At 38.7% G+C, this 27,146-nt stretch overlaps 1 protein-coding gene across 33 annotated transcripts in view; it reads left to right on the top strand.

Annotated features, from left to right (window-relative positions):
- Positions 1–27,146, top strand: part of LOC105483059 (fragile histidine triad diadenosine triphosphatase) — a 1,492,666-nt gene that overhangs the window by 1,382,127 nt on the left and 83,393 nt on the right. For 2 of the 33 annotated variants that reach the window (XR_011620120.1, XR_011620124.1), the window contains one exon: positions 25,970–26,067. The exons of 29 other annotated variants lie outside the window; for them this stretch is intronic. Coding sequence is in view for 2 of the 4 variants with exons in the window: in XM_071091997.1 (XP_070948098.1) it covers positions 25,970–26,042 (73 nt within the window). In the remaining 2 variants the exon portion in view is untranslated. Of the gene's footprint in view, positions 1–25,969; positions 26,075–27,146 lie in introns of those variants that run through there. 2 more of the 33 variants (XM_071091997.1, XM_071092018.1) reach the window with 1 other exon arrangement.

Below are 27,146 nucleotides of genomic sequence, written 5' to 3'. Positions count from 1 at the left end.
TCAGCCGGCTGCCCTTTGACCGTTCTCATTTGCATTCCTGATCATCAATTCTTCCCAACAGAGGGTCTTCTCAGAAAACAAAGAAGGATTCTAATCACGTATAAAATAATTTTCCCATTAAACTTATGCTATTTTCTTCTTCTTGGAGCTCAGCACTTTTAGTATTTTTTTAATTCTGAAGCTGTTTCAAACCTACAGAAGGGTAGCAAGTACTGTGGTATCCTTTCACCCCGATTATCCACCTTTTAACATTTTAATTCTCTTTCATTCAGAGAGATCAATATATAGATATTCCCTTTCAGATATGATGCTCCATCACTCTTTAGGTGTTTGATTACCTTCCCAAAACAAGAGCACTCTTCTCATTACTATTATAAAAACACTTCCAATCAGGAATCAACACTGATACCGCACTACCATTCAGTCCACAGGCCCCATTCACATTTTGCCAACTGTCTCAATGATGACATTTTCTTTTTTGGTCCAGGATGCTATACAGAAACATACATTGCATTTAATTAGTATTTTTCATCAGTTTCCTCCAATCTGGAACATTTTTTGTTTATTTGTTTATTTTTGTTTTGAGAGAGAGAGTCTCCCTGTGTTGCCCAGGCTGGAGTGCAGTAATGAGATCTCAGCTCACTGCAACCTCTGCCTCCCAGGTTCTAAGCAATTCTCCTGCTTCAGCCTCCGGAGTAGCTGGGATTGCAGGCACGCACCTCCATGCCTGGCTAATTTTTTGTAATTTTAGTAGAGATGGGGTTTTACCATGTTGGCCAGGTTGGTCTTGAACTCCTGACCTCGGGTGATCCACCCGCCTCAGCATCCCAAAGTGTTGTGATTACAGGTGTGAGCCACAGTGCCCATCCTGTAATTTTTTTTTTTTATTCTTTCCTTGTCTCATGTTTTCCTGCCTTAAAGAGTATAGGTCTTTTTTTCCTGTAGGATGACCCTCTCTCTGGAACTTCCAATATTTCTGCATGATTAAACTCAAGTCATGTATTCTTGCATGCCATCTTGGCAGGAATTCCACAGAAACGCTGCTAAGCTCTTCTCAGCATATCACATCAGAAGGCAACCACACTGACCATATCCCTACTTGATCACCTGGTCCAGTTGGTGCTTGCCAGATCTCCCCATCATTCTTTGAGCATTTCTTTATATTCCGGTACAAAAAAAAAAGATGCTTCAGGATCATCTTATACTTTCCGTGTCCAGCCTTGGAATCAGCCACTTCTCCAAGCAGCCCTGGTTCCTGTCCGTGTAGAATGATTTCAGAAATCAAGATCTGGGTGCTTAGCATGCTTATTGTTCCTGTGAAGTCAGTGCTTCGAGACCGAAGCAACACAAAGCTAGGAAATATGTACATATAAGTCCACACAAACACATACTTACTATTATTTCCATATCCGTGTATGTGTATATGTTTACACATAAGCCCCATGAATTCATATCAGTATTTTCAATTCAAATCCAAGTCTTTTCCCTCTTCCACATTTATAAATACCTTATCTGAAAGAGAGAAACTTGGTTCCCATTATCCTCAATATATATACACATTTGTTCAATATTAGCCTTTGCTGCCCACCACCTCCATACCTCTCATCCTCTGCTCTGCTTCCTCACACACTAGAAACACCACTGCCCCTATCCGTGCAGCACCCCTCTCCCCACATTGCCCTGCATGTTCAGTTGCAGAGCAGGCTGCCATCACTACCCACCTCCACAAGACACCCCTCACTCTCACCACCTGCCTTCTCAGATGCTATTTCTCTCCAATAAAGAAAGAGAAAAGGCTAGGCAAGGTGGCTCATACCTGTAATCCCAGCACTTTGGGAGGCCGAGGCTGGCGAATCATGAGGTCAGGAGTTCGAGACCATCCCGGTCAACATGGTGAAACCCTGTCTCTACTGAAAATACAAAAAATAAATGGCTGAGCGTAGTGGTGGGCACCTATAATCCCAGCTAGCTACTTGGGAGGCTGAGGCAAGAGAATCACTTGAACCCAGGAGGCAGAGGCTGCAGTGAGCCGAGATCGCGCCACTGAACTCCAGCACTCCATCTCAAAAAAAAAGAAGATGGGAAAAGGAAGGAAGATCACCATTTATGCCTTTTTGCTGATAGATGATGTGGGAAACTCCCATACGCCTTTCACAACACAGTCACACATATGTTGAATGAGCAAACCTTTATTTGCCATCTACTCCCTTTTACTCTCTGCATTACTTACCTATCTCCAAGGCTGTGTCCAAGCATAGTTGAAGACAGAAATCACTTAATAATATTCAGCTGAGTCAACTGGACATAAAGCTGAGACTCCAATTAGGGGAACTGGAAGCTCTGGGCAGTGGTGTCAGGGGACCAGCAGGTGGCGCCCATAGGTTCAACTCTAAACCTTTCTGTATCCAGGCTTGTTCACTACCCTCTTTCACCATTTGGTTTTTCTCTATCAGAGCTCTTTAAAAATATGTTAGCATTCACAGTTTCCAGTACCGCTGCAGACAGAAATGCTGAGAAATGCATTCTTGTTTTCCTTCCCAAGGTACCAATAGTACAAAGACAAGCATAAAACCCCTTAGGATACAAAAAAAAAAAAAAGCATTTTGCACAGCATACTCATAAGTGATGTCACTCTGTAATCTTTAACAGGAGTGGTGTTTTCCACACTCAGAGGACAAACTGACTCTTGAATCTTTGTTAGGTCTCCCTGTCTAATCGATATGTAAGCTTCTGTAGGGAAAGAATAGAGTGGAACAGCATATCTTCCCGACTGTTTTATCAGGCCAACAGAGTCCCTGAGCCTTATACCTTTTCTGCCGCTAACCACTTCTCCAGGTTGAAAACTCTCAATCATTTTATTTTTCTCAGGTTGCTTCTTTGTATAAATAATCTTGTCCTGTGAAAACTGAAAGCAATTATTGGCAACATTTTTGATAAACTAATAGAATAAAACTACAAGCCCTAGCTAAGGTAAATTATCATAAATCTTCTATGCCAGGAACGTGGCAGAGAGTTGCAGGTGGGCAGGGAAGTGGCCCGAATGTTTAAAAAAAAAAAAAATCTTCTGACCTGGAGTCTGTGGCAGAGTGGAGAGAGTTGCGGTGACATATCTGATCTCATTAGTGCTCAAGGTTCCTCACGCAGAGATGGAGAAATGACAGTGTATCGCTCATTCCTGCCCTCTGAAGCCTTTCCATTAGAAATGCTGCAATTTAATCTTACATGTCACAAATCAAACCGCAACTTGAAAACTGACTGCTTTCCCTGAAAAGGTGAACGCATCCCATGCCTTATGGAAGGAACTCCAGTGCCCCTCAGAGGAAGTGCTGTGTCCCCGATAGCAGCTGGTAAAATCAACTCCACATTTGAAAGGACCCCTGGGCATCAGTATTCAGAGACTGCGGTTGTTATATTAGCGTGACTTTTTGCAAGTTATGTGACTTTGAGTGAGTTGTTAAAATTCCACTTGACTCAGTTTCTTTATTCACTAATTGAGAATAAAAATCTCCACCATGCAGGGTGGTTGTGGGGATTAAAAGAGAGTTTAAAAAAAAAAAAATCAAATACTCAGCCAGGGAACTAAGTACTTGATAAACAGAAGCTGTAACTTATTATTGCTTACTATTACTTCCAGACACTGAGCTAAGGGCTTTATATTATTTACTTCCTTAATTCCCACAGAAATAGATAGATATTATGAAAAGTCATTTTGCAAGGAAGGAAACTGAGTCTTAGAGAAATTACATAACATTACTACATTATACAGCTAGAACAATGGTACATTCCAAAGCTAATGCAATCTTTCTGTAATGTTACACTGCTACTTGTATATTGGAAATAAAATTTGTTATGGCTTACAGTTGAGTACACTACTAAGAAGGATGGTATACATCTATATTCCTTTGTGAGATGAGGCTGTAATGTTCCTCTCTTGTAATTTTTATGCCTGGTCTTAGTAACAGGGTTATATTGATTTATGGAATCTATGGGGAATAATCTCTTTTTTTCTATCATATGGAAGAGTTTGCATAAAATTGGAATGATTCTTCCTTGAGCATTGGAAAAAATTTGCCTGTAAAATCACCTGGTGTGATGTTTCCTTTGCAAAAAAAAAAAATTTAACAATTACCTTAATTTATTTAATAGCCACAGGGCTATATAAGCTTTTTGTTATTTCTTGGGTCCATTATGGTTAGTTATAAATTTTTAGGCATTTATACATTTCATCTAAACTTTTAAAAATTTTGACAGATAGTTGTTGACAATAGTCATTTATTATTTTAGTTGTAATAAATATTCACTTTTTCATTCAAAATATGTTCTTCTTTTAATCGATATTGTCAAAGGTTTATCTATTTAATTATTTTATCAAAGAATCTACTTTTGACTATTTTGATCTCCTCTAGAAAATGTTTTTCTATTTCATCAATTTGTGCTCATATTTACTGTAGTTTTTCTTTTGCTAAGTATGAACTTATTTTGTGCAGTTTTTGCATACTTAAGATTGACACTTACCTTATTAACTTTGAGGCTATCTTCTATTATAAGTACAGATTTTAATATATAGCATTTATTATTATTCAGTTGTAGGTAACTTTTAATTTCTTCATAATAAAATATCAAGTGGGGGAAAATAAGTGTGTGAGGATAACATAAGATAAGGATGGGATCCTTTTTATAAAATTTAAAACAGCTTAGATTATAAAGCATTTTAGGACCAATTATACATGCAATAAAACTCTATAAGAAGAAAGGTGAACCTGGGACTCAGGAACATAATGACCTTGGAGACAAGAAGATAAACGGGCGAGGACAAGATAGGTAGATGGGGGTCATTGTGAGGGTCAAAGCTCTTGGTTTGTATGTGGCATTCATGGGTGTTTACTCTATTTAACAAAATAACTTACCAAGTAATATCAAGACAATTTTTATAATTAATATTGGGCAAATTCTTACTATGTACCAGCTCATTTTAATACTCACTGTATCCTCAAAAGAACCCTGAGAGGGGAAAACATTGTTTAATGTTACAGTTATGATAGATCCAAGTACTGAGTGCAATTAGTATTGAATCAAACTGCTTCAGAGGCCACAATTGTGATCACTGGATATGAGTTTTGGAAAGGCAAACCGAAGTCTTGTTAGTAATCAGGTCTATAGTTATGTGCAGTAGAGAGCTTCCTGTCAGTGGAAGGATTCCAACAGAGACCATTTTCTCCTTCCAGCGATGTGCCATTGGATAAAGAGACTTAGTTGCATGAGCTTCTTAGCCTCCTATTACTACCAAAGGCCTCAGGGCAGTCTGGCTCCCCTCTCTCTCTGCTCACTTAATGAGAAAGTTATTTAGGGAGGGAGCCCTAGTATGGCAATAATATGGGCTCTAGAGTTTCCTGGACCTTGGTTCAAATCCCAGATCTACCAATTACTAGCTTTGTGCCTGTGAAAAACAACTGTTATTCCCCAGACCTCAGTTTCTTCATCTGTAAAAATCACAAAATTGTGAGGATTAAATAAAATAAGCTCTGGATTCTGCCCTGCACTACGCTTGGACTAGAGGAGAGTGCTCTGCGGTGTGAGAGAGGGGGAAACCAGATTTGCTGAATATATGATGCCAGCACCTGGATTCCCTAAGACAGTGAGTTCTGACACTTCACAAGGCAGAATAATGACCTCAGTGATGATTGGGATGCCCAGTGGAAAGTCAGATAGGAAACTTGACCTCTCTGCCTTCCCGTCCCTGTTCTTTAGCACATGCGATGTGAGCACAATACTGAGCTTCAATTATTTATCAGACGTATTTGTGTTCAGTGACACGTGTGGCAGATATAAATCTGTGGGTTCTTCCCCCTGGAACGCTTCCAGGCGAGTTATACAGCAGGGACCCTTTAAAGCATCAGCGTTGAAGAGCAGAGATTGATTTCTTTCCCAGCCTTTTTCTTTCATGCATCTTAGGCTTCTCGGGATTTCCTTGCAGTGCAGGGCTAATGACTTTTGATACCAATCGATGCAAAGCTAATTAATTTACTTCACAATTTTCATGTACTCAAAGTACCCAGTGGTTCAAATGATTTGTTGTTGTTTTTTGTTTTTGTTTTTTAGAAGTCTGTTCTTTGTCTTCTTTTATTTATTATTTTTCACACGTGGACTAATTAGCTCCTGATGACTTTATCTATTGGTGGGATTCGAATTGTAGCAGGCATGTGGATTGCAACGAAGGAGCACTGAGATTCTATGACTTCCATGCTTTTTAATTGCTAAGACTTCATGACAGGAACTCTAGACTCTCAATAAGTATATTTTATTTTGATACTTTATGGAAATTAGCTAGCTAATTTTAACTGTCTCTTGGATGTTCCAACATGGCGTGAGATGGAAAGTGTCTATGTGTGTGTCCCCGTATCTCTGTGTCTGTGTGTGTGTCTGTGACACACACAGATGCACACCCACAATAGAATATGATGAAAAGAAAAATTTGTGGAAATTGTTCTCAATTTGGAAACTGTAAATTCTTTACTTCTTAATTTAAAACATCATCCGTTCATGATGATACTAAAGAATTAGTCCATTTAGATGAGCTTCCTGTTTCATATTTTGAAGTATTTAGAGGATATTTTATTGGCTGAAGATTGTACTTAGTTTTCATAATGGTATAATTTAAGCATATTATTCATAGGACTTGCAAATCACATAATACAACTGAGAAGACAAGATGTACCTCAGTGATAGAAAGTATAGGCTATGAAATTCACTAAACTTGAGTTTGAATCTTGGCTCAAGCTTATAGTGGCCAGTTTGAAATACCTACATTCTTTGAGTTTCAAGTTCTTGAACTGTAAAATGAAGATCATGATAGCCTATGTGAATTTTTCAAAAATGAGCGTTCAAACAACAGTGAGATACCACCACACACTTGTTAGAAGAGCCCAAATCAGAACACTGACAACGCCACATGCTAGAGAGGATGTGAAGCAACAGGAACTCTCATTCATTTCTGGTGGGAATGCGACATAGTATAGCCTCTTTGGAAGACAGTTTGGTGATTTCTTAGAAAACTAAACACTCTTACCACATGATCCAGCAGTGTACTCCTTAATATTTACCCCAAGGAACTGAAAACATATCCACACAAAAACCTGCACATGGACGTTCATAGCAGTCTTATCTTTAATTGCTAAAACATAGAAGCCGCCAAGATATTCTTCAGTGGGTGAATGTATAAATACACTGTGGTACATCCAGACAAGGGATTATGATTCAGTGCTAAAAAGAAATTAGTTATCAATCCATGAAAAGACATGGAGGAAACCTAAATGCATATTACTAAGTGAAAGAAGCCTACCTAAAAAGGCTGCCTGCTCTGTGATTCTGACTATGTGGAATTCTGGAAAAGGCAAAATTATGGATATAATAAAAAGATCAGTGGTTGCCAGGGATTAGGAGGGAGGGAGGGATGAATAGGCAGATCACAGAGGATCTTTTACGGCAATGAAACTACTCTTTATGATACTATAATGGTGGATACATGTCATTATACATTTATCCAAACCCATAGAATGTACAACACCAAGACTGAACCCTAATGTAAACTATGGACTTTGGGTGATATGTCCTTGTAGGTTCACAAATTGTAACAAATGTACCAGTCTGGTGGGGGGAGATTGATAATATGGGAGGCTACATATGTGGGGGCAGGGAATATGTGGGCTATCGCTGTACCTTACTCTCAGTTTTGCTGTAAACCTAAAACTTCTCTAAATATAAAGTCTTTACTGTTTTAAAATGAGTATTCATGCAAAAGGTGTGGCACATTTCTTGGTATATAGTATGTGTGCTGTAAATACTACCTGCTCATTGATGGGGGTAATATTACTGTTTGGTAGTTGACTCTCTTGCTCTATTCTCTACCCCAAGAACAAAGCACCACCCAAGAGTTTAAAAATTAAAGAGCTTACACCGAAGGCCTCCTGCTAGTTTACTTAAGGAAATGGAATGTGGCTGGGTGGAGAGCCATATGCTGGAGAACAGAATCTACCATACCTTAAATGATTACGTGTGATTTTCAGAACTACTCAATATAACAGTTTAATCAAAATACCCAGAAAGAACTAATATCCCCCTACTGGGTGAATCTTATCTCTATCTAAACTGAGACTCAAGCAATGTGTTTTAGAGCAAGATGAAAGTGTAAATTAGAATCAGTTCTACAGGTATGTGTGACTACTCTTTTTCTCTTCATTGGGACATTCTTACTAGTTTGTTTTAAAAAGACTCCAAAGTAATGTCTGATTTTCATGTTGTCAGAAGCTTGTAGGAGCTTTAATCTTGCAGTTTAGAAATAACACCTCCATGAAGAAACTAACATAACATAACAATGCACGTAGCATCACCGGGGATCAAGGTAAATTCTAATGGGAATGGCAACTTGTGATAGTGATATTCTGTACAGTTTTGGGTAAAACACTCGTGTCTGTTGAGAACATGAGTGAATGTAATAAGCCTGATTGAGGAGTGAAATGGGCTTTGCAACAGTGACTAAGAACAAAGCTAACTATTGCATAGGTTGGGTGTGTATCAAATGATAATTGAATGGGCTTGGAGTTGGCTAGGCTTGGGTTTGAAGCTGAAGTCTATCACTCATTAGCTGTTTAACTTCAGACAAGTTACTTAGTTTTTCACACTTTGCTTTCTTCTCTGTTAAACTGAGATAAACATAGGTCCCTTGCATGGAAGTTGTAAGGATCAAGTACAATAATGGATTTGAAATACTTAGCATAGGTCTGGCACATAAGAAATGCTCTGCATATTTCTAATCTTAATGTTTTATATTAAATATTATATTTTACCTGACATTTAACCAGTAGCTAATGAGCCATAAAAGTTCTAGTTAATTAATAATTAATGAACTCTGATCATTTTTGAGCTATGAGGATTACTAGCACTCTACTACCACCATCATCATCAACTTTAGATTCCACATATGAGACCATCAGCTGACTGTCTGGACTCAGCCAGATTGACCTTCTTAGAAGGTCCAGGAGGAGCCAATGGGTCCTGGGTCAGAATATCACAGCTTCATCATCAGTGTCCAAATCCAAAATAGAGATGACCCTGCTCTTTTAATTGATTTTCGTTTACCAACCCCTTGTGAACAAGGAAACTGGAAGACTATTAGAAGTAGAAAGTATCGGCCATAATCTAGGTTATTCCCTCGAAGGGGAGCTTTGGTGACATCAGAATGGATTAGAACATACAATCAGGCTTTTAGGATGCCAGGATCACCACCTCTACCTCCCCTTGAAAAGTAGTATTCTTTTTGTTGCCTTACCAACACATTTACAAATGCAGAAAGACTCTTGCTTTTATGGCAAGTCACACCCACAGGGTGCCTTTTCTCAGACAGGTGTGAGTCCTTCAGTCATTGTTCCCAGCATCAGTGATGAGTGCAGGAGCTGAGAAGAGAGGTGACTCATTTTTAGTTGATATCTTAAATAAAGTTCCTTGGGGTGGCCATGTGTTCTGTCCCTAACCTCCCTGGTTAGAGAACCTGAGCTTGTATCGGCTCATTAACTCTAACAGCTTGATCTTTAACTTCTCTTCTGTGTGTGATGTACCAGCTTTCACTTCTCCTGTGTAATTTAAGTGCAAGGATATACCACATTTTTTATTGGAGGGCTTAGGATTTTCAGGGTTACCCTGGGTCTGAGTTTCATTTTAATGAGGCAGTGCCAGAAAACAACATAGGATGCCATTACCTCTAAGAGACATACCCAAAGCGTTTGGCCCAACTAGTACTTATGCAGCTGCAAATTATGAATTAAAGTAGATGTTGGTAAAGAGGTAAAGTTGTCAGTTCAAAAAGTTACTAGGGAATATTGCAAATTAAAACATTTGTCCACTGATAATGAAAGTTGACAGTTTCTTCCTGCTTAGATTTTAAATCCAGCATCTTTACTTTTTGCAATTTATGTGGAAATAATGAATGTTTTGTATTAAGACCTTCTCCCTCTGGGGAACAAGGCTTCACCTTTCTAATTTTTATTGAATTAACTACCAGCATGCAGGGAATTTCATGTTAGCATTTGGTCCTAGCAGATCATTTCAAAACACATTGGAAAAAATATACCTAATTAAAGTTGTATGGAAAAAAACCCAGCATGACTTACTTTTAGGCTGTTAGTACATATAGTTGTGTATCTATAATTTATTTTAAAGAACTAACGTCAAAGGCATTATAGCTTCTGTAGCTGAGCATATACCTTATAATATTTCTGATTTTGTCAAAAACTAAATTGTGCTTTTCCCTTCACTGTAGAAACAATACATACTTCCTTCTATAAGCTACTCTTATAATATACCTGATTATTTAAGAATAACCCATATTTATTTCTGAAAACATTACAACTCTTACTTTTAGAGAACAAAGAAGTTTTAGATAGTTCGTCATTAATTGGTAAACAACTAGCTCCTTCCTGGTAAGCATGTCTCTTGTTTCATCTCTTCCATACAGTCCCTCAGGTACATGCTGTTGGAAAGCTTAGGAAACGAATTCCTGGCATCCAGCTTTCATCTATGTCTGTATATATCTGTGGGTTGGAGGTCTAGGGTAGTTTGCAAGCCACCAGTCAGATTGAAGTCTTGATAATTTTGTCTCCATGAGATTGTGGCTTGGACATAGCTCATGTTGCATGCATTATTTCATCTTTTTTCATATGCATTTAATACTGGGAGAATTTTTTTTTATTTTTTATTTTTGATTATTTATTTATTTTTATTTTTATTTTATTTTTTTGGTGACAGGGTCTCACTCTGTCACCCAGGCTGGAGCGCAGTAGCATGATCTCAGCTCACTGCAACCTCTGCCTGCCAGGCTCAAGCGATTCTTATGCCTCAGCCTCCTGAGTAGCTGGAATTACAGACATGCACCACCACGCCTGGCTAATTTTTCTATTTTTAGTGGAGCCATGGGGTTTCACCATGTTGGCCAGGCTGGTCTTTAACTCCTGACCTCTAGTGATCTGCCTGCCTCGACCTCCCAAAGTGCTGGGATTACAGGCATGAGCCACTGCGCCTGGCCGAGAATCTTATTTCTTAACAAACAGCTATACACATTAGCTTGAATGGAATTTGCCTATGAAGGGATATGAACCTGACCTCGTATATGAGAATACTGTCCTAAATAGAATTTGCATGATGACCGGATTTATTCTGTTTAGGATCATGTGATATTTGAATAAATAGAAATATAAAAACAAAGAATGACAGATGCAGCTGAATACTCAAGAGTGAAAGATGAGAGACAGGGACTCTGAAATGAGATCTTTTTCCCCAAGTGTTTTATTGTTACTGGGCATGGAAAGAAGAATCTGAAATAATGCTATTCTGGTAGAGCTTTACAATGGCATTTATATGGCACCATATTTGGAATGGTTCCTCAGACAATGTAAGTGCCAGCAAGTTGAATGGCATTATTATTGGATAATAATAAGGCTGGAAAACTTAGAATATGCTTACCTTCCCATTGCATTACCTAATTTATCTAATATATCCTTAAATGTAAGTACTTTGGGAATTTCAGAAGAAAAAGTATTTAGTGTCAACACAAAGGAATCTTTTTTGTCTTTATTTTATAATTTATAAGAGCTCTAATATTATTTTAGAAGATACAGATATTACTGAAATTGCTCAAAAATCCCCAGGGCTGTTAAAGGTCTGTATTCTTTTTAATATTTTTGGCATTCTGTCCCTATAAATATAGATATATTAAAATATAATTGATGGGAAGAGTGTAGAGTATGAAGCTTGAGAAATCTGTATTTCCACATAGATAACAATTGCATTGGCAGAATCTGTCTGTTGTAGTTATTTTGGAACTCTGGAGTCCATTGAAGGCCTGAATATTCCAGGGGAAGGGGCATAAATTGTGATTTATTTCAATCAGTTTCAGTTCTTAGCACAGTAGCAACTACCCATTCCCCATCTCTCAGCCCCATGGCAGGTAGTTGTGCATGTATTCCTGGTGCAGTTTGCACATGGCTTGTGGGAGCCAAGGTGGACAAAAAGAACTCTATCCTCCAAATATTGGGATCTGTATTCTGATTACTGATTGCTGCTTTCAATCACAGAGGTGCAAAAAAGTGGCGGTAGCCATTATTGTTGTACCTTCCTCTCTAGCTGAAGTGACTCCCAAGGAATTTAAAGGGCTGATGCCTTTTTTCCCTTCCCTTAATTTTTCTTCTTTCCCTTTTTGGGACCCAGATGTTGAAGACTAGGACATTCAAAAGCAACCACATATGTGGGAGAATTTAGATAGTTACTGTGCATGTTCCAGGCAAGGCATAAGCTCAGAAAAGACCTTAAGTTTATACCTCAGACTGATCCTTGCTATAGAGTTGGCCTACAACAATCAAAAACATGAAAACGAAACCAGCAACCCCAGCAAAGGGGGAGAATCTGATATCAAGAATTATCATATTATTCTATTCATATGTCCAGTTTTCAACAAAAATAAAATTACAAGGCATACAGAGAAACAGGAACATATTAAGCATTAAAGGGAAAATAAATAAATAAATAAACCAATGGACACTGAACTGAAAAGACCATTATAATAGTGGATCCATTAGCCAAAGACTTAAACTACCTGTCTTAGAGATGATCAAAAAAACTAAAGGAATAATTGGGGAAAGTCAAGAAAATAATATCTGACCAAAAGGGCAACATCAATAAAGAGATACTGATGCAAAGAAACCCAAAAAGAAATTATAGAGCTGAAAAATATGATGACTGACATGAGAAATTCACTGGAACCCAAAGGCAAATTTTGACAGGCAGAAGAAAGAATTAATGAATTTAAAGATAGGTCAATGAAAATTAAGTCTCAGGACCAGAGAGAAAAAAAGTTGAAGAAAAGTGAACAGAGCCTAGGGGACCTGTGGTACACCATCAAGTGAACCAACATATGCATTGTTAGAGCCCTAGAAGGAAAAGAGGGAGAGAGAAAGGGGAAGAGGGATTATTTGAAGAAATAATGAATAAAAACTTCTCAAATTTGTTAAATGACATGAATATGAACATCCAAAAAGCTCAACAAAATGCAAATAGGGTGAACCTGAAAGACTCACACCAAAACACATTATAAATACTACTATTGAAAGCCAGAGACAAAGAATTTTGAATGCAGCAGAAGAGAAGAGATTTGTCATGCAGATCCTCACTAAGATTATCAGCAGATTTTTTCATTAGAAACTTGACAGGCCAGAAGATTCACATATTCAAAGTGATAAAAGAAAAAAAAACTATCAGCCGATAATCATATATCCAACAAAACTGTACTGCAAAAGAAGTAAAGGAGTGAAGGAGAAATTAAGGCATTCCCAGATAAAACCTGAGAAAGTTTATTAGAACTAGACCTGCCCTTCAAGAAATGCTAAAGGGAGTCCTGAAAGTTAAAATGAAATGATGCTAGACAGTAGCTTGAAGCTATATAAAGAAATAAAGGTCTTTGTATAGGTAAATATATTAGTAAGTAGATAAGCTAGTGTTATTTTAACAATAGTACGTAATTCCACCTTTTGTTTCTATATGAATTAAGAGAATAACCGATTTTTAAAATAGGTTAGTCTAAAAATCAATAGTATTATAACTTTGGTTTGTAACTCCATGTTTTGTTTTTCTATATAATTTAAGAGACCAATGCATAAAAAAATATTAGGCCGGCCGCGGTAGCTCAAGCCTGTAATCCCAGCACTTTGGGAGGCCGAGACGGGCGGATCACGAGGTCAGGAGATCGAGACCATCCTGGCTAACACGGTGAAACCCCGTCTCTACTAAAAAATACAAAAAACTAGCCGGGCGAGGTGGCGGGCGCCTGTAGTCCCAGCTACTCGGGAGGCTGAGGCAGGAGAATGGCGTAAACCCGGGAGGCGGAGCTTGCAGTGAGCCGAGATCGTGCCACTGCACTCCAGCCTGGGTGACAGAGCCAGACTCCGTCTCAAAAAAAAAAAAAAAAAAAAAAAAAAATATTAGTTGATGTTTTGAGGAAGTCAAGATATATACATGTAATTTTATGACATCAACAACAGAAAGGGGAGGGTATAATGTTGTTAAAGCAGTAGAGTTTGTATATGTTATAGAGGTTAAACTGGCATAAATTCAAATTACAGTGTAATAACTTCAGAATGTTAAATATAGTTACCACCGTAACCACAAAGAAAACAGCTAAAGAATATACAGAAAAAGAAAATGGAAAGGGAATTTAATTGTTTCATTATCAAAATAAGAAATCAACCAAACACAAAAGAAGACAGGAATACAGGAAATCAGGGAAAAAAATAAACCTATACGCATATAGAAAACAAGTCACAAAATGACAGAATCAAACCTCTCCTCAACAGTAATTACTTTAAATGTAAATGGATTAAACAGCTTAGTCAACAGACAGAGGTTGACAAAATGGTTTTAAAAAATCATAATCCAACTATATACTGTTTTCACAGACTTACTTTAGAACTGGTGATGCAAATAGGTTAAAAGTAAAAGGACAGAAAAGGATATTCCATGTAAATAGTAAACCAAAAGAGAGCAGAGTTGGCTATACTAATATCAGAAAAAATAGACTTTAAATAAAAAAATGCTAGCAAAGAGACAAAAGGCAGAAGTTAAGTAAGGAAACAGAGGACTTGAACAAAACAATAAACCGGCTAGATCTAACAGATACATGCCAAACACTCTGCCTAACAACAGCATACACATTCTTCTCAAGTACTCGTGAGACATTTTCCAGGATAGACCATATGCAAGGCCACAAATTAAGTCTCAGTAGATTTTAAAAGACAGACATCGTACAAAGTATCTTCTCTGATCACAATAGGATGGCATTAGAAATCAGTAACAGAAGGAAAACTGAAAAATTCACAAATTTGTGAAAATTGAGTAACACAATCTTAAGCAACAAGTGGATTAAAGAAGAAAACATAAGGGGAATTAGGTAATACTTAAAAGACAAATGAAAACGAAAACACAACATATCTGAATATATGGAACTAATGGAAACAGTACTTAGGGGAAATTTTATAGCTACAAATACTTATATTTAAAAATAAGACAAATAAAATGTCTAACCTTACAACTTTAAAAACTAGAAAAATAACACACTAACCCCAAAGCTAACAGAAGGAAAGAATAAAGATTAGAGCAAAGATAGATGGAGAACAGAAAAATAGTAGAAATCAAGGAAAAACTAGAAAATCAAGGAAAACAAATTTGATTTTTGAAATTATCAACAAAATTGACAAAATTTTAGCTAGACTAAGAAAAAAACCAGAAGACTAAAATTAATAAAATCAGAAATGAAAGTGAGGAAATTGCTATCAAGTCTACAGAAATAAAAAGGATTATAAGCGAGTAATACAAACAATTGCATGCCAACACATTGGACAGTTCAGGTGAAATGGACAAATTCCTAGAAACACAAAACCTATGAGACTAAGTCATGAAGACTGAATAGATCTATAACTAGTAAGGAGATTAAATCAGTAATCAATAATCTCCTAGCAAAGGGAAGCCCCAGACCTTATGACTTTACTGGTGAACAATACCAAATATTTAAAGAACTAAACCAATGTTTTTCAAACTCTTCAAAAAAATTAAATAAAAGGGAACACTTCCTCATTCTATGAAGCCAGCATTACCCTGATACAAAGACATTGCTAAAAAAACTACAGACCAATATCCCTTATAAACATTGCTACAAAAATCTTCAACAAAATGCTAGCAAACCAAACTCACCAGTATATTAAAAGAATTATACATTACGACCAAGCGAAATTTGTTCTTGGAGTGTATGGATGGTTCTCTACAGAAAAATGAGCCAATGCAATACATCACAGCAGAGCAAGAAGAGGAAGAAACACATTATCATCTCAGTTGATGCAGAAAGAGCATCTGCCACAATTCAAGCCCTTCTGTGGTTTAAACACACACACACACACAGACACACACACACATACACACACACCCAACAAACTAGGAAAAGTAAGAACCTGCCCCAACATAATAAGAGCCACATATAAAAAACCCACATTGAACATCATGTTCAGTGATGAAAGACTGAAAGATTTTTCTCTAAGATCAAGAACAAGGAAAGTATGCCCATTTTCACCATGTCTATTCAACACAGTCCTTAAAGTCCTAGCCAGAAAAATTCAACCAGAAAAATAAATAAAAGACATCCAAATTGAAAATGAAGAAATTAAATTATATCTATTTTCAGATTGTATTAGGCCATTCTTGCATTGCTATAAAAGAATACCTGAGACAGGGTAATTTATGAAGAAATGAGGTTTAATTGGTTCACAGTTCTGAAAGCCACACAAGCATGGTGCCAACATCTATTTGGCTTCTGGGGAGGCATCAGAGAGCTTTTACTCATGGTGGACGGTGAAGCATGAGCAGGCATGTCACATGGCCAGAGCAGAAGCAAAAGAGAAGCAGGGTGTGGGAGGTTCCACACACTCTTAAGCAAACAGATCTCATGAAAACCCACTCATATCATGAGAACAGCACCAAGCCATGAGAGGTCTGCTTCCATGACCCAGTCACCTCCCACTAGGGCTCATCTCCAACATTGGGGATTACATTTCAACATGAGATTTGGAGGGAACAACATACAAACTGTATTACAGATGATATGAGCTTATATGTAGAAAACCCTAAAGATTCCACCAAAAAAAAATCTGTAAGGACTGATAAATGAATTCAACAAAGCAATAAGATACAAGTCAATGAACAAAAATAAATTGCATTTTTATCCACTAACAATGAACAATTTGAAAAGAAAATTGAGAATTAAAAAGAATAAAATACTTAGGAATTAGCTTAACCAAAGAAGTGAAAAACTTGTACAATGAAAACCAGAAAACATTTCTGAAGGAAGATATCAATCAGTGAAAACAAATCTTATGTTCATGGATTAGAAGATTTAATATTGTTGTCAATACTATACAAAGCAATCTATAGTCTTAACACAATCCTGTGAAAATTCCAACAATGCTTTTTTTTGCTGACATACAAAAAGCCATCTTGAAATTCATATGTAATTGAAAGGACCCCAGATGGCCAAAGAAATCCTGGAAAAGAACAAACATGGAGGACTCATACTTTCTGATTACAAAACTTACTGTAAACTGTGGGAGTCAAAGTAATGTGGCATTGACATAAAGACAGAGTTATACATCAGTGGAATAGAATAGAGGATAGAGGAGTCCAAAAGTAAACCCTCACGTATGTGGTCAAATGATTTTTTACAAAAGTGCCAAGATGATTAAATGGAGGAAAAGATAGTCTTTCCAATAAATGCCACTAGGAAAACTCTGTATCCAAGTGCAAAAGAATACAATTAATGTTTGGTACATTCCTTACTTTATACCACATAAAAAATTAAAAATGGGTCTCTGACCTAGCTGTAAGAATAAAACTATAAAACTCTTAGAAGAAAATTTAGAGCAAAAGCCTCATGATATTTTACTTGGCAGTTATTTATTGGATATGACACCAGAGACATGGGCATCAAAAGGAAAAATAGATGAATTGGACTTAAATGAAAAACATTTTTGTACATCAAAAGACACTATCAGTATAGTAAAAAGGCAACCCACAGAATGAGAAAAAATACTTGCAAATCATATGTCTGATAAGAGATTAATATTCATAATATATAGAGAATTCCTAAAACTCAGCAACAACAACAAAAATCACTGATTCAAAAATGCGCAAAGGACTAGAAGAGACACTTTTCCAGAGAAGATGTACGAGTGTCCAATAAACACTTGGAAAGATGCTCAACATCACTAATCACTAGAGAAATGCAAATGAAATTACAATGAGATATCACTGCATACCCATTAATTTGGCTCTTACCAAAAAAGAGTGAAGTGGTGGCAAAGATATGGAGAAATTGGAACTCATGTGCACTGTTGGTGGGATTGTAAAACGGTAGAGCTGCTGTGGAAAACAGTGTAGCAGTTTCTCCCAAAATTAAAACCAGAATTACCATATGATCCAGCAATCCCACTTCTGGGCCTACACCTGAAATAACTAAAAGCAGGAACTGGAACAGATGTTTGTACGCCCATGTTCACCCACATTCATAGCACCATTATTCATAATAACCAAGAAGTAGAAGTAACTCAGTGTCTATTGAAACATGATTGAATAAACCAAATGTGTTACATACAATAAAATATTATCCAGCCCTGAGAAAAGGGAAATCTTGATAAGAGCTATGATATGGATGAATCTGGAGGACATTGTGCTAAGTGAAATAAGCTAGTCACAAAAAGACAGATACTGTATGATTCCACTTGCATGAGTTATCTAGATTTGTCAACCCTCATAGAGACGGAAAGTGGAATGGTGGTTGCCAGAAGCTGGGAGGAGGGAGAATGGGGAGTTGTTATTTAATGGGTACAGAATTTCAGTTTTACAAGACGAAAAAGAGTTCTGTAGATGGATGGAAGTGATTGTAGCACACAATGTAAATGTGCTTATTGTCACTGGACTGTACACCTAAAAATGGCCAAGATAGTAAATTTTAGATTTTGTGTATTCTACCACAATAAAAGAAATTGGAAGAAAATATCATTGGTAATCTTTCCCAACTCTAGAGATAACCCTGACCCTGCTAATCCCGTAGGTCTCAATTCAAAATTGATTTTCTTTATAATCAAACTTGGCTGATTTCTGTTTATTAAAAATATAGTTTTAAAGATTGTCTGGGTTTCAGGAGTGTGTGCGCATCAGTACACCTGTGTGTCATGGGTTGGGTTCTTGGGCTGCAGTGCTGAGATGGACTCTGGAGTACAGGATGTTTATTAGGCATCAACACCTGTGAAAGGAAGGGGCAGAAATAGGACTGAGCAAAGTAGAAGCTGGACTTTGAGGCAGGCCCTCCAAAGTCTCACCCAAGCCAGTGGGGAGCCCTGAGTTCATTATTGCCTATCTGGATTGTTCTGTAATGAATGGAAACAGCAGCATCTTTTCACACCTGCCTCACTCTGGTAGGAAATGAAAGCTGCCCAAGAAATGCATGGTCTTTAGGGAAGTAGCTCTCTGGAGCTGAGGCCCATTCTCAGTAGCTAATGGCTGAACGGTGTTTGCTAATCACTATCCACCTTACAGTTGGGAGGCCAAGTCCCTCCTTGAAGGGCAACCTGGGTGGTGCATATCTGTGCCTACCACAATATGGGTGTAGACTTTAGCCCTACCCCATGCACATACCTGTATTTAGTTTAGCATACAACCGTGATCTTCCAGAATGACAGGTAACCCAGGCAAGATCATCTGACCTTTTCATTTACATCATTTTCAACCATCAAAGGGGCTATGGACTCCGCCAAGAATGTAGCAAGCCAACTTGACCTTCAGAGGTAAAAATGAAACCCAAAGACATGGAGAAAATTAAACCAACTCTTTAGCCAAATCTAGAGATGAAGTGAGGGCACCGTTGGTTCTTGGGTGTTTTAATAGAATGTGGAAATGTGAAGCAGCTTCCAAATGACATCTATTAAGCTCCTAGTGTATTTGCTAAATGATATACACCCTGCTATGTCATTTAAACCTCACAACAACCCTATGAGCCCAGGGCTGTTGTTATCATCACCATTATATAGATGAGAAAACTGAGGTGCCCAAGGTCCCAGAGCTGTCAAGTAGTGGGGCAGGGATACAAACCTAAGCAGTCTAGTCCTGCACAATTTTAACTATTCCCTGAGGACCTAACCATTTTTCTGAACAGATGTACTGGGGACGTTCTTTTGAGTGATGTAACTATGCAAAAGACTGCAGCATAGGTATCTGCATTTTGAGGATTTAGGATCAAGCAGTATCAGGTTTGCTCCCTGCCCTCAGGGAATCCATGAGGCAAGGCTTCTACACACAAAATTATAAATGTAATAAACATACAGCATTGTCTGTTCCTGCGTGCATGCTTATGGAGTAGCGATGGATTTCAGAAGGAGAAGAAATCTCCTACAGAGGGAACTGGTGTCAGCTGTGCCTTTACAATGGGTTAAAAATAATTGCCAACATTCAAAAATGAAGAGAGTCCTCATTGAAATTTTGATAGGTGGTTTCCTATCAAAACCTATCAAAAGGTTTCCTATCCTTTTTTTTTTTAAAAAAAAAAAAAAAAAAAAAAAAGGGACAATCTGGTGACACAGTGCCCCTTCCTGTGAGCTGGCAATATGCTGAAGGAAGTGGGTTTGCCATCCTTATCAAAGGGTCCCTTTAGGTGTCTGAGTCGGTAACCTCAGTGGGGCCACAAACATAAGACATTATCTTATAATTACACAGTTGCATTTTGATTCTCTGAATGGGAATGATGGGGAATCTGCAAGATTGGGGGAGTACTTCTGTTCAAGTGAGAGGTCAAGATTTCACCTTGCCCATCCTTTTTAATTATCTGTAGTCAGAGGGAAACAAAGCCCACAGAGTGACAGCTCTGCCCTCTTCTCACTCCTCCTGTGGCTTTTCTGTAGCCCCCACTCACTGTAGCCTGGCTACTTAGAAGGGATTTAACTAAAAGTGAGAAGTGAGATTCAGTGGTGAAACATGAAACTGAAAAGTCAGTAAAAGAAGTCATCTTTAAGAGTAAGGTTTAATGCCAGCTTCTCCCTTGAGGGGCCTTGTCACTTCAAGCCTTTAATACTAGGCCTGACAAATATTTAGAAAATGTTCAGGCCTTAACCGTTTTGCACAAGGAGAGGACAAGATGCCCTGATAGATTTTTTTTCCTCCTTCATCTCTAGTATCTGTGATCCTCTGAATCCTGCTAAGGAAACAGATCTCAGAGGCTATTCTCTGAGCAGTGTTTGGTAGAGAGAGATAATGGAGCTGAGGTTGAAGTAGATCTTCCCAGAAGACAGTGAGGGGAGATAAAGCCGTGGCTGCCTGCTCAGGAAAGTGGAAAAGGAATTTCTTGATGGGCTTAACCTTATAAAAGTGTGATCTCTGGAGGAACCTGCGGGGAGTAAGGCAGAGCTGCTTCATCGACAAGTATTTAAGTACTTACCCAGTACAACATATTTAACTGGGGAAAATACATACTTAAAGATGACCCAGTCCTTTCTCCCAAGGAGGTTACAAAATATCTGGGGAGACTAGCTGTACTGTTGTGAAACAGTGAAATAATTATGGAAAGGCTGTATGGTACTAATGATAACAGGTGGTTTTCTTTTTTCTTTTTTCTTTTATTTTTTTTGAAAATGAAATCTTACTCTGTCGCTCAGGCTGGAGTGCAATGGCATGATCTCGGCTCACTGCAACCTCCGCGTCCCAGGTTCAAGCGATTCTCCTGTCTCAGCCTCCTGAGTAGCTGGGATTACAGGCGTGCACCGCCATGCCCTGATATTTTTTTGTATTTTTAGTACAGATGGGGTTTCACCGTGTTGGCCAGGCTGGTCTCAAACACCTGACCTCAAGTGATCCACCTGCCTTGGCCTCCCAAAATGCTGGGATTAAGGACATGAGCCACCGTGCCCAGCTGGGAGGTGGTTATTCTTTCTTTTGTGGAATAGATTTCCTTTTTTTTCCTAAGTAAAGGTCACCCAGATCCCAAATATATAAAGATAATTGATCAAAGTAGTGCAGCTCTGGTTGAAGTGTAGAGGCAGGGGCTGGAGGTCTGACAACTTGCCCACTTCAGTTTCCTACTTCTGCCCTCAAAGGCACCTTTGCCAAATCTAGTGCTCCTCAAAAGACACACAGGAAGACTCTGGGAAAAAAAAAAATCTCAATGTTGTTCAAGTGCTTTTGTTTGAGTTTCATACTATCCCTATGGAGAGAGAGCATTATCAATCTCCAGTCTCACATAAGGAACCTGAGACCTGGTGGGGTTACACAACTGGATCAAAACTCACTGCTTGCTCATTTTGGAGCTGGCATATGAACCCAGGTTTCTAAACCTAGGCTCTTGCTGTCCCTGCCACTCCACAGTAGAGCACAAGCTAGTGTCCCATGCCAGAGTAAGAGATGGAGGGACCAAAAGGCCTTGTGAAGAAGACACACACTGAGATGGGTTCTGGAATCTACTTGGAATTTGAGTCTATGCAGAGGCTAGGAATGACATTCCAAGTGGGTAGAACAGCAGGAACAGTAGCTGGGAGGGAGGGAATAAATGTGGTTTGGAAAGTAAGTTTGGGTTAGTTTGTGAGAGGGTTGCAACCCAAGGTAACCTTGAACTCTGCCATCTAGGCAATGAAGGCAGAACCATTATAGCAGAATGGGGCCAAGAACACAGCAGGATTTCAGGCAGGTTTGTCTGGGCATTGAGGGCAGGTTGTTTGGGTAGAGAGTGGGACTGGGGTCAGGGAACCTAGGTAGGGGAAAGGTGTAAAATTTCAGCCTGAAGCGAGGAAGGCCTGTGCTAGTTACGAAGGCTAGAGGGGTGGAGGATTTTCACAGGCAGGAGCAGGACAACAAGAGTGAATGGCTGTGGGTGGAGAGCAGTGAGGAAAATGGAGACAAAATGACTTCTCGAATCTGATTCTGAGACAGAGGATGGGAGATGATGGCAAGATGGTGGTGATGGTGGCAATGACTGCAGCTAACATTTGCCTCAAGCTTACAGGGTACTAGGCACTGTTCTAGGCTCTTTACAGATGCTGTCTGACTTCATCTGTCCACAACCTTCTGGGGCAGATATTACTATTATTCCCACCCCACTCCCCACCCCGCCACCGTTTTACATTGCAGGAAACAGTGCAGAGAGGTTTTGTAACTTGCCCGGAGTCCTGTAGGTAATGGATGCCAGAGGCAGTATTCCAACCCAAGCAGTCCAACTCCAAACCCACTCCCTTCACCACTGTGCTATATTGCCCCTCAATGAAAAATGTATCCACATGGTGACAAGGGCACAGAAGACCTTTGCCCAATTTGATAGAGAAAACCAATTCTCCCAACTTTCATGTTTACTTGTGCAGTCTGGAATTTCTCAAATAGTATTCCATGGGACATTTTTATAAAAGATCTCATGAAAATGTTTACAGTTGGCCCTCCATATCCATGGGTTCAATCAATGGAGGATTGGGGCTAAATATTTGGGGGCCAGGGGGAATTGTGTTTGCACTGAATAAGCGCAGGCTTTTCTTTCCTTGTCATTATTCCCTAAATAATAAAGTATAACTATTTACATAGCATTTATATTGTATTAGGTATTATACATAATCTAGAAATGATTTGAACTATATGTGAAGATGTGTATAGGTTATATGCAAATACTATGACATTTTATATCAGTGACCTGAACATCCGTGCATTTTGGCATCTGAGGGAGGTCCTGGAACCAGTTTCCCATAGATACCAAGGGATGACTGTATTGGTTCAGGGAAAGGTGACTTAAAATTAATCAGGCTTCTGTACTCCGGGACTACTCAGGCGTTTTTAAATAATAGAATAATGTGTCCTGAGAATTGCCAGATGGAGCCTGTACTAAGAAGTGTCTCCCAGGCAAATCTGAAAAACTGAACCCTTTTTTTTCTCACAGAAAATTCACTGTGTTTCTCCAAACACTAGTGTTGAATGGAATATAATTTAGGAAATGATAGCATAGACGTATAGTGAGTTTAGGACTAGAAATAGCACTATAACAAGTCAAGTCTTACCATGCGAAGGTAAGAAAATATCTTAATTACAATCCTGGGCCATTCCGCCTTTGCAGGGACCTCATTTAGTTATCACTCAGACTTGGCATCACTGTTCAGGCCCCTCCAGCCCAGTGTCTGCATTTCTCTTGACAGGCGGCTTCCTGCTGAGGCCATGTGTAACACACATGGCAGGCATTCTTTCTCCCTAGTAGGAAGTGGCAGCACCTGTTAACAGCCTGGGCCCAATTACTCTAAAAAATTTGGACTTCAGCTGCCACACTAAAGCAGCAGTCCTTGAGCCTGTTCAGCCCATACTAATTTGATTTCTAATGACGCTCCTAAAAAGGCAAGGTTCTACAGTTCCATTTTATATCAGGGACTTCCTTGGCAGAAGGAAAACCATGGAACCAAGCTCATATGGCATGTGCAGAGGTCAGCCTTCCTGTAACAGGAGGGGACCAGGAAAGAAAGAAAGCACCCTGAGTGGGTTTTCTGGGTACTACTGCATCTGACATCCTTGCCAGCCAACTGCCACTCATGTCCTGGGTCTCTTACTTACTTAGCCAAGCCAGCACAAATGTGTCAGACCAGCCCTCAGCGTTTAAAAGGAGATAGTGTGGCTCATTTTCTTCCTTGTGCAGCAGTCACAAAGGATAAGAAGGCCCAGCCTAACAGTATGGAATTGTGCAAAGAAGCTCAGCCTGTGAAATTTTGAGAGGACCACAGAATATCTACTCATCTTCTGGTCTCCTGCAGCATCTAGCAAGAAACTTTTTCCTTCCCATTTAAGATTAAGTAGTACCTCCTAGTCCGTCAAGTCTTCTTGACTTGAGTCTTCTTTGTAAACTCATGGGGAGGACTCCATCTTGGGTGTGCTGCATTTATGACATTCATGGATATTCTTAAGTTACTATGGGAAGTGAGGGAAAATGGTTAAAAATCTGGGTGCCCATCCCAACAGGACTTCCTGGGGTCATTTGGGAACCATCCTCTCCTAGATGATTTGTGTCCCCTAGACTTACTCTTAAGCAACTAGGGCTACGTCTTTTCTCTTCCCTATTTCTTTAGTAATATATCACTTGGCCAAAACTTAATCATCCAGTATTCGACTCCCTTGAGATCTTAGAATTTCATTATAGGCTGGCAAGAAACTAATCAGCTTAATGAGCTAATGGTCTTCAAGTATGTTGGTATTTCTTTCTAATGCACCTCAAAGAGAGTCTTCTCAATGCATATTGTAATATAGAGGGGTGATTCTCATAGCAGTAAATTGGAATCTTAACCTAGGCTTATGGGGAAGACATATTGAGAGTAATGTCTTTAATCATCAAACTTCCATTTACAGCCTCTTGGTAGGTCAGAACCCAGCCTTTCATGTGTGAAAACTTGGACACATCTACTCCTAGAACCAGGCTCACTCATAACAATTCAGGTTCATATCCATAAAAATGTCAACAAATTCTAGCTTCAGCATAAAGGCCTTCTTCTTCGTGTCTTTGCAAGTATAGCAGAAATGGTTTGCACAAAGACTCTCTTTATTATGAAGGTAAATGAAGATTAGGAGAGCTTCATTTTTGGTGCAAAATAACATTATACATAATAGACGGGAAAGGGTAGAAATTTCCATTGATGAAGAAAGGAATATTATCACTCACTCTCTTCTGAACCTAAACAAGTTCTCAGGTTCTGTTTGACATCCAAACCATTACCCAAATTCTAAAGCTTAGTCTATTAAAGAGGGAAAGTGGAAAATCTATGGTAATGACTATTTTGGCCCAGGCTGTTATAAGTCAGAGGGCCTTTGATCCATACAATCAATGTGTTGAGAGGAGATTGTAACTCTTAGGGAAAGATTGTCTTTGTGAAGACAGAAGATTGGGTTATTTACACAACAAGGTCTGCATGAGTAAGTAGTATCTTTGCATATCTACATAAAATCGGGTCAATCAAATTCAGTTTAGAAAACAACAACAGGAAAATTACCACCAATACAACATATTAAGTAAGTTAAAACTATTTGGGAAAATTCACTATTTAACTGCTAATGATTTAATTAAATTTTATATAGGTAGGAAAGATATAGACCTTCATATTTATAGACTTATGCATTGATATATTTTTAGGTGTGTGTATCTGTCTATCTGTTACAGACTGAATGCTTGTGTCCCTCAGAATTCATATGTTGAAATATAATCTCCATTGTGATGGTATTTGAAGGTGGGATCTTTGATAGGTAATTAAGCCATGAGGATAGAGCCCTCAGGAATGGGATTAGTGTCCTTATAAGAAGATATCAGAGAGCTAACTTCCTCTTTTTCCACCATGTGAAGATACAGTGAAAAGTTGACAATCTCCAACCTGGAAGAGGGCACTCACCAGGAACTGACCATCCTAGCACTCTGATCTTGGATTTCTAGCCTCCAGAAATGTGAGAAGTAAATGTTTGTTTTTTATAAGCCAACCAGTTTATAATATTTTGATAGTAGCCCAAACTGTCTGTCTGTCTGCCTGTCTCTCTCCCTCTCATCTATCTGTATGTCTAAGTTACCTATCTATCTGTCTGTCTGTCTGTCTATTTAGGTAATCTATTCATCTATTGTTTAACACATATACTCTGCCAGGCACAGTGTAAAGTACCTCCCATGCACTACCTCATTTAACTCTCATAAAACATCAGGAATGAAACAATGGATTTTTCTGTGATGTACAGGAGAACACTGGAGTCAGAAATCACCTAGGTAAATGAACAAACTAGGACTTGAACTCAGGTCTTCCTGGTCTTTCAGCCAATGTGCATGATCACTGCATTGTGCTGCCTCCTTTTTCCCTTCTGTGTCTCTGGATATTGTGTGGGCATAGATATAGCAATATAGCTGTATTAGTTCATTTTCACACTGCTATAAAGAACTGCGTGAGACTGGGTAGTTTATAAAGAAAAGAGGTTTAATGGACTCACCATTCCTCGTGGCTGGGGAGGCCTCAGGAAACATAGTCATGGTGGAAGACAAAGGAGAAACAGGCACCTTCTTCACAAGGTAGCAGGAGAGAGAGCACACAGTGGGAAGTGTCATACATTTAAGCCATCAGATCTCTTGAGAACTCACTATCACAAGACCAGCATGGAGGAAACTGCCCCCATCATCCAATCATCTCACACCAGGTCCCTCCCTCAACATGTGGAGATTACAATTCAAGATGAGATTGGATGTGAACACAGAGCCAAACCTTGTCAATAACCGTCATGAGTATGATAGTGATTTCCATCAGAAGTTTTCCATGGGATCTGTTGGTAAAAATTCACCTGGTGGGCTTTCTATTCGTTTCCTAGGGCCACCATAACAAAATACTACAAGCTAGGTATCTTAAAAAATTAGAAATGTATTGTTTCATAGTTCTGGAGGCTAGAAGTCTGAAGTTGTGCTGTTGGTAGGGCCATGCTCTCTCAAGCCTGTAGAGGAATCTTTCCTTGGCTTTGGTTTATAGCTTCTGGTAGTTTGCCAGCAATCT

Source organism: Macaca nemestrina, chromosome 2, assembly GCF_043159975.1.
Source record: "Macaca nemestrina isolate mMacNem1 chromosome 2, mMacNem.hap1, whole genome shotgun sequence".
In the NCBI taxonomy this organism is placed as follows: Eukaryota; Metazoa; Chordata; class Mammalia; order Primates; family Cercopithecidae; genus Macaca; species Macaca nemestrina.
This window is presented reverse-complemented; position numbering and strand designations above follow the sequence as displayed.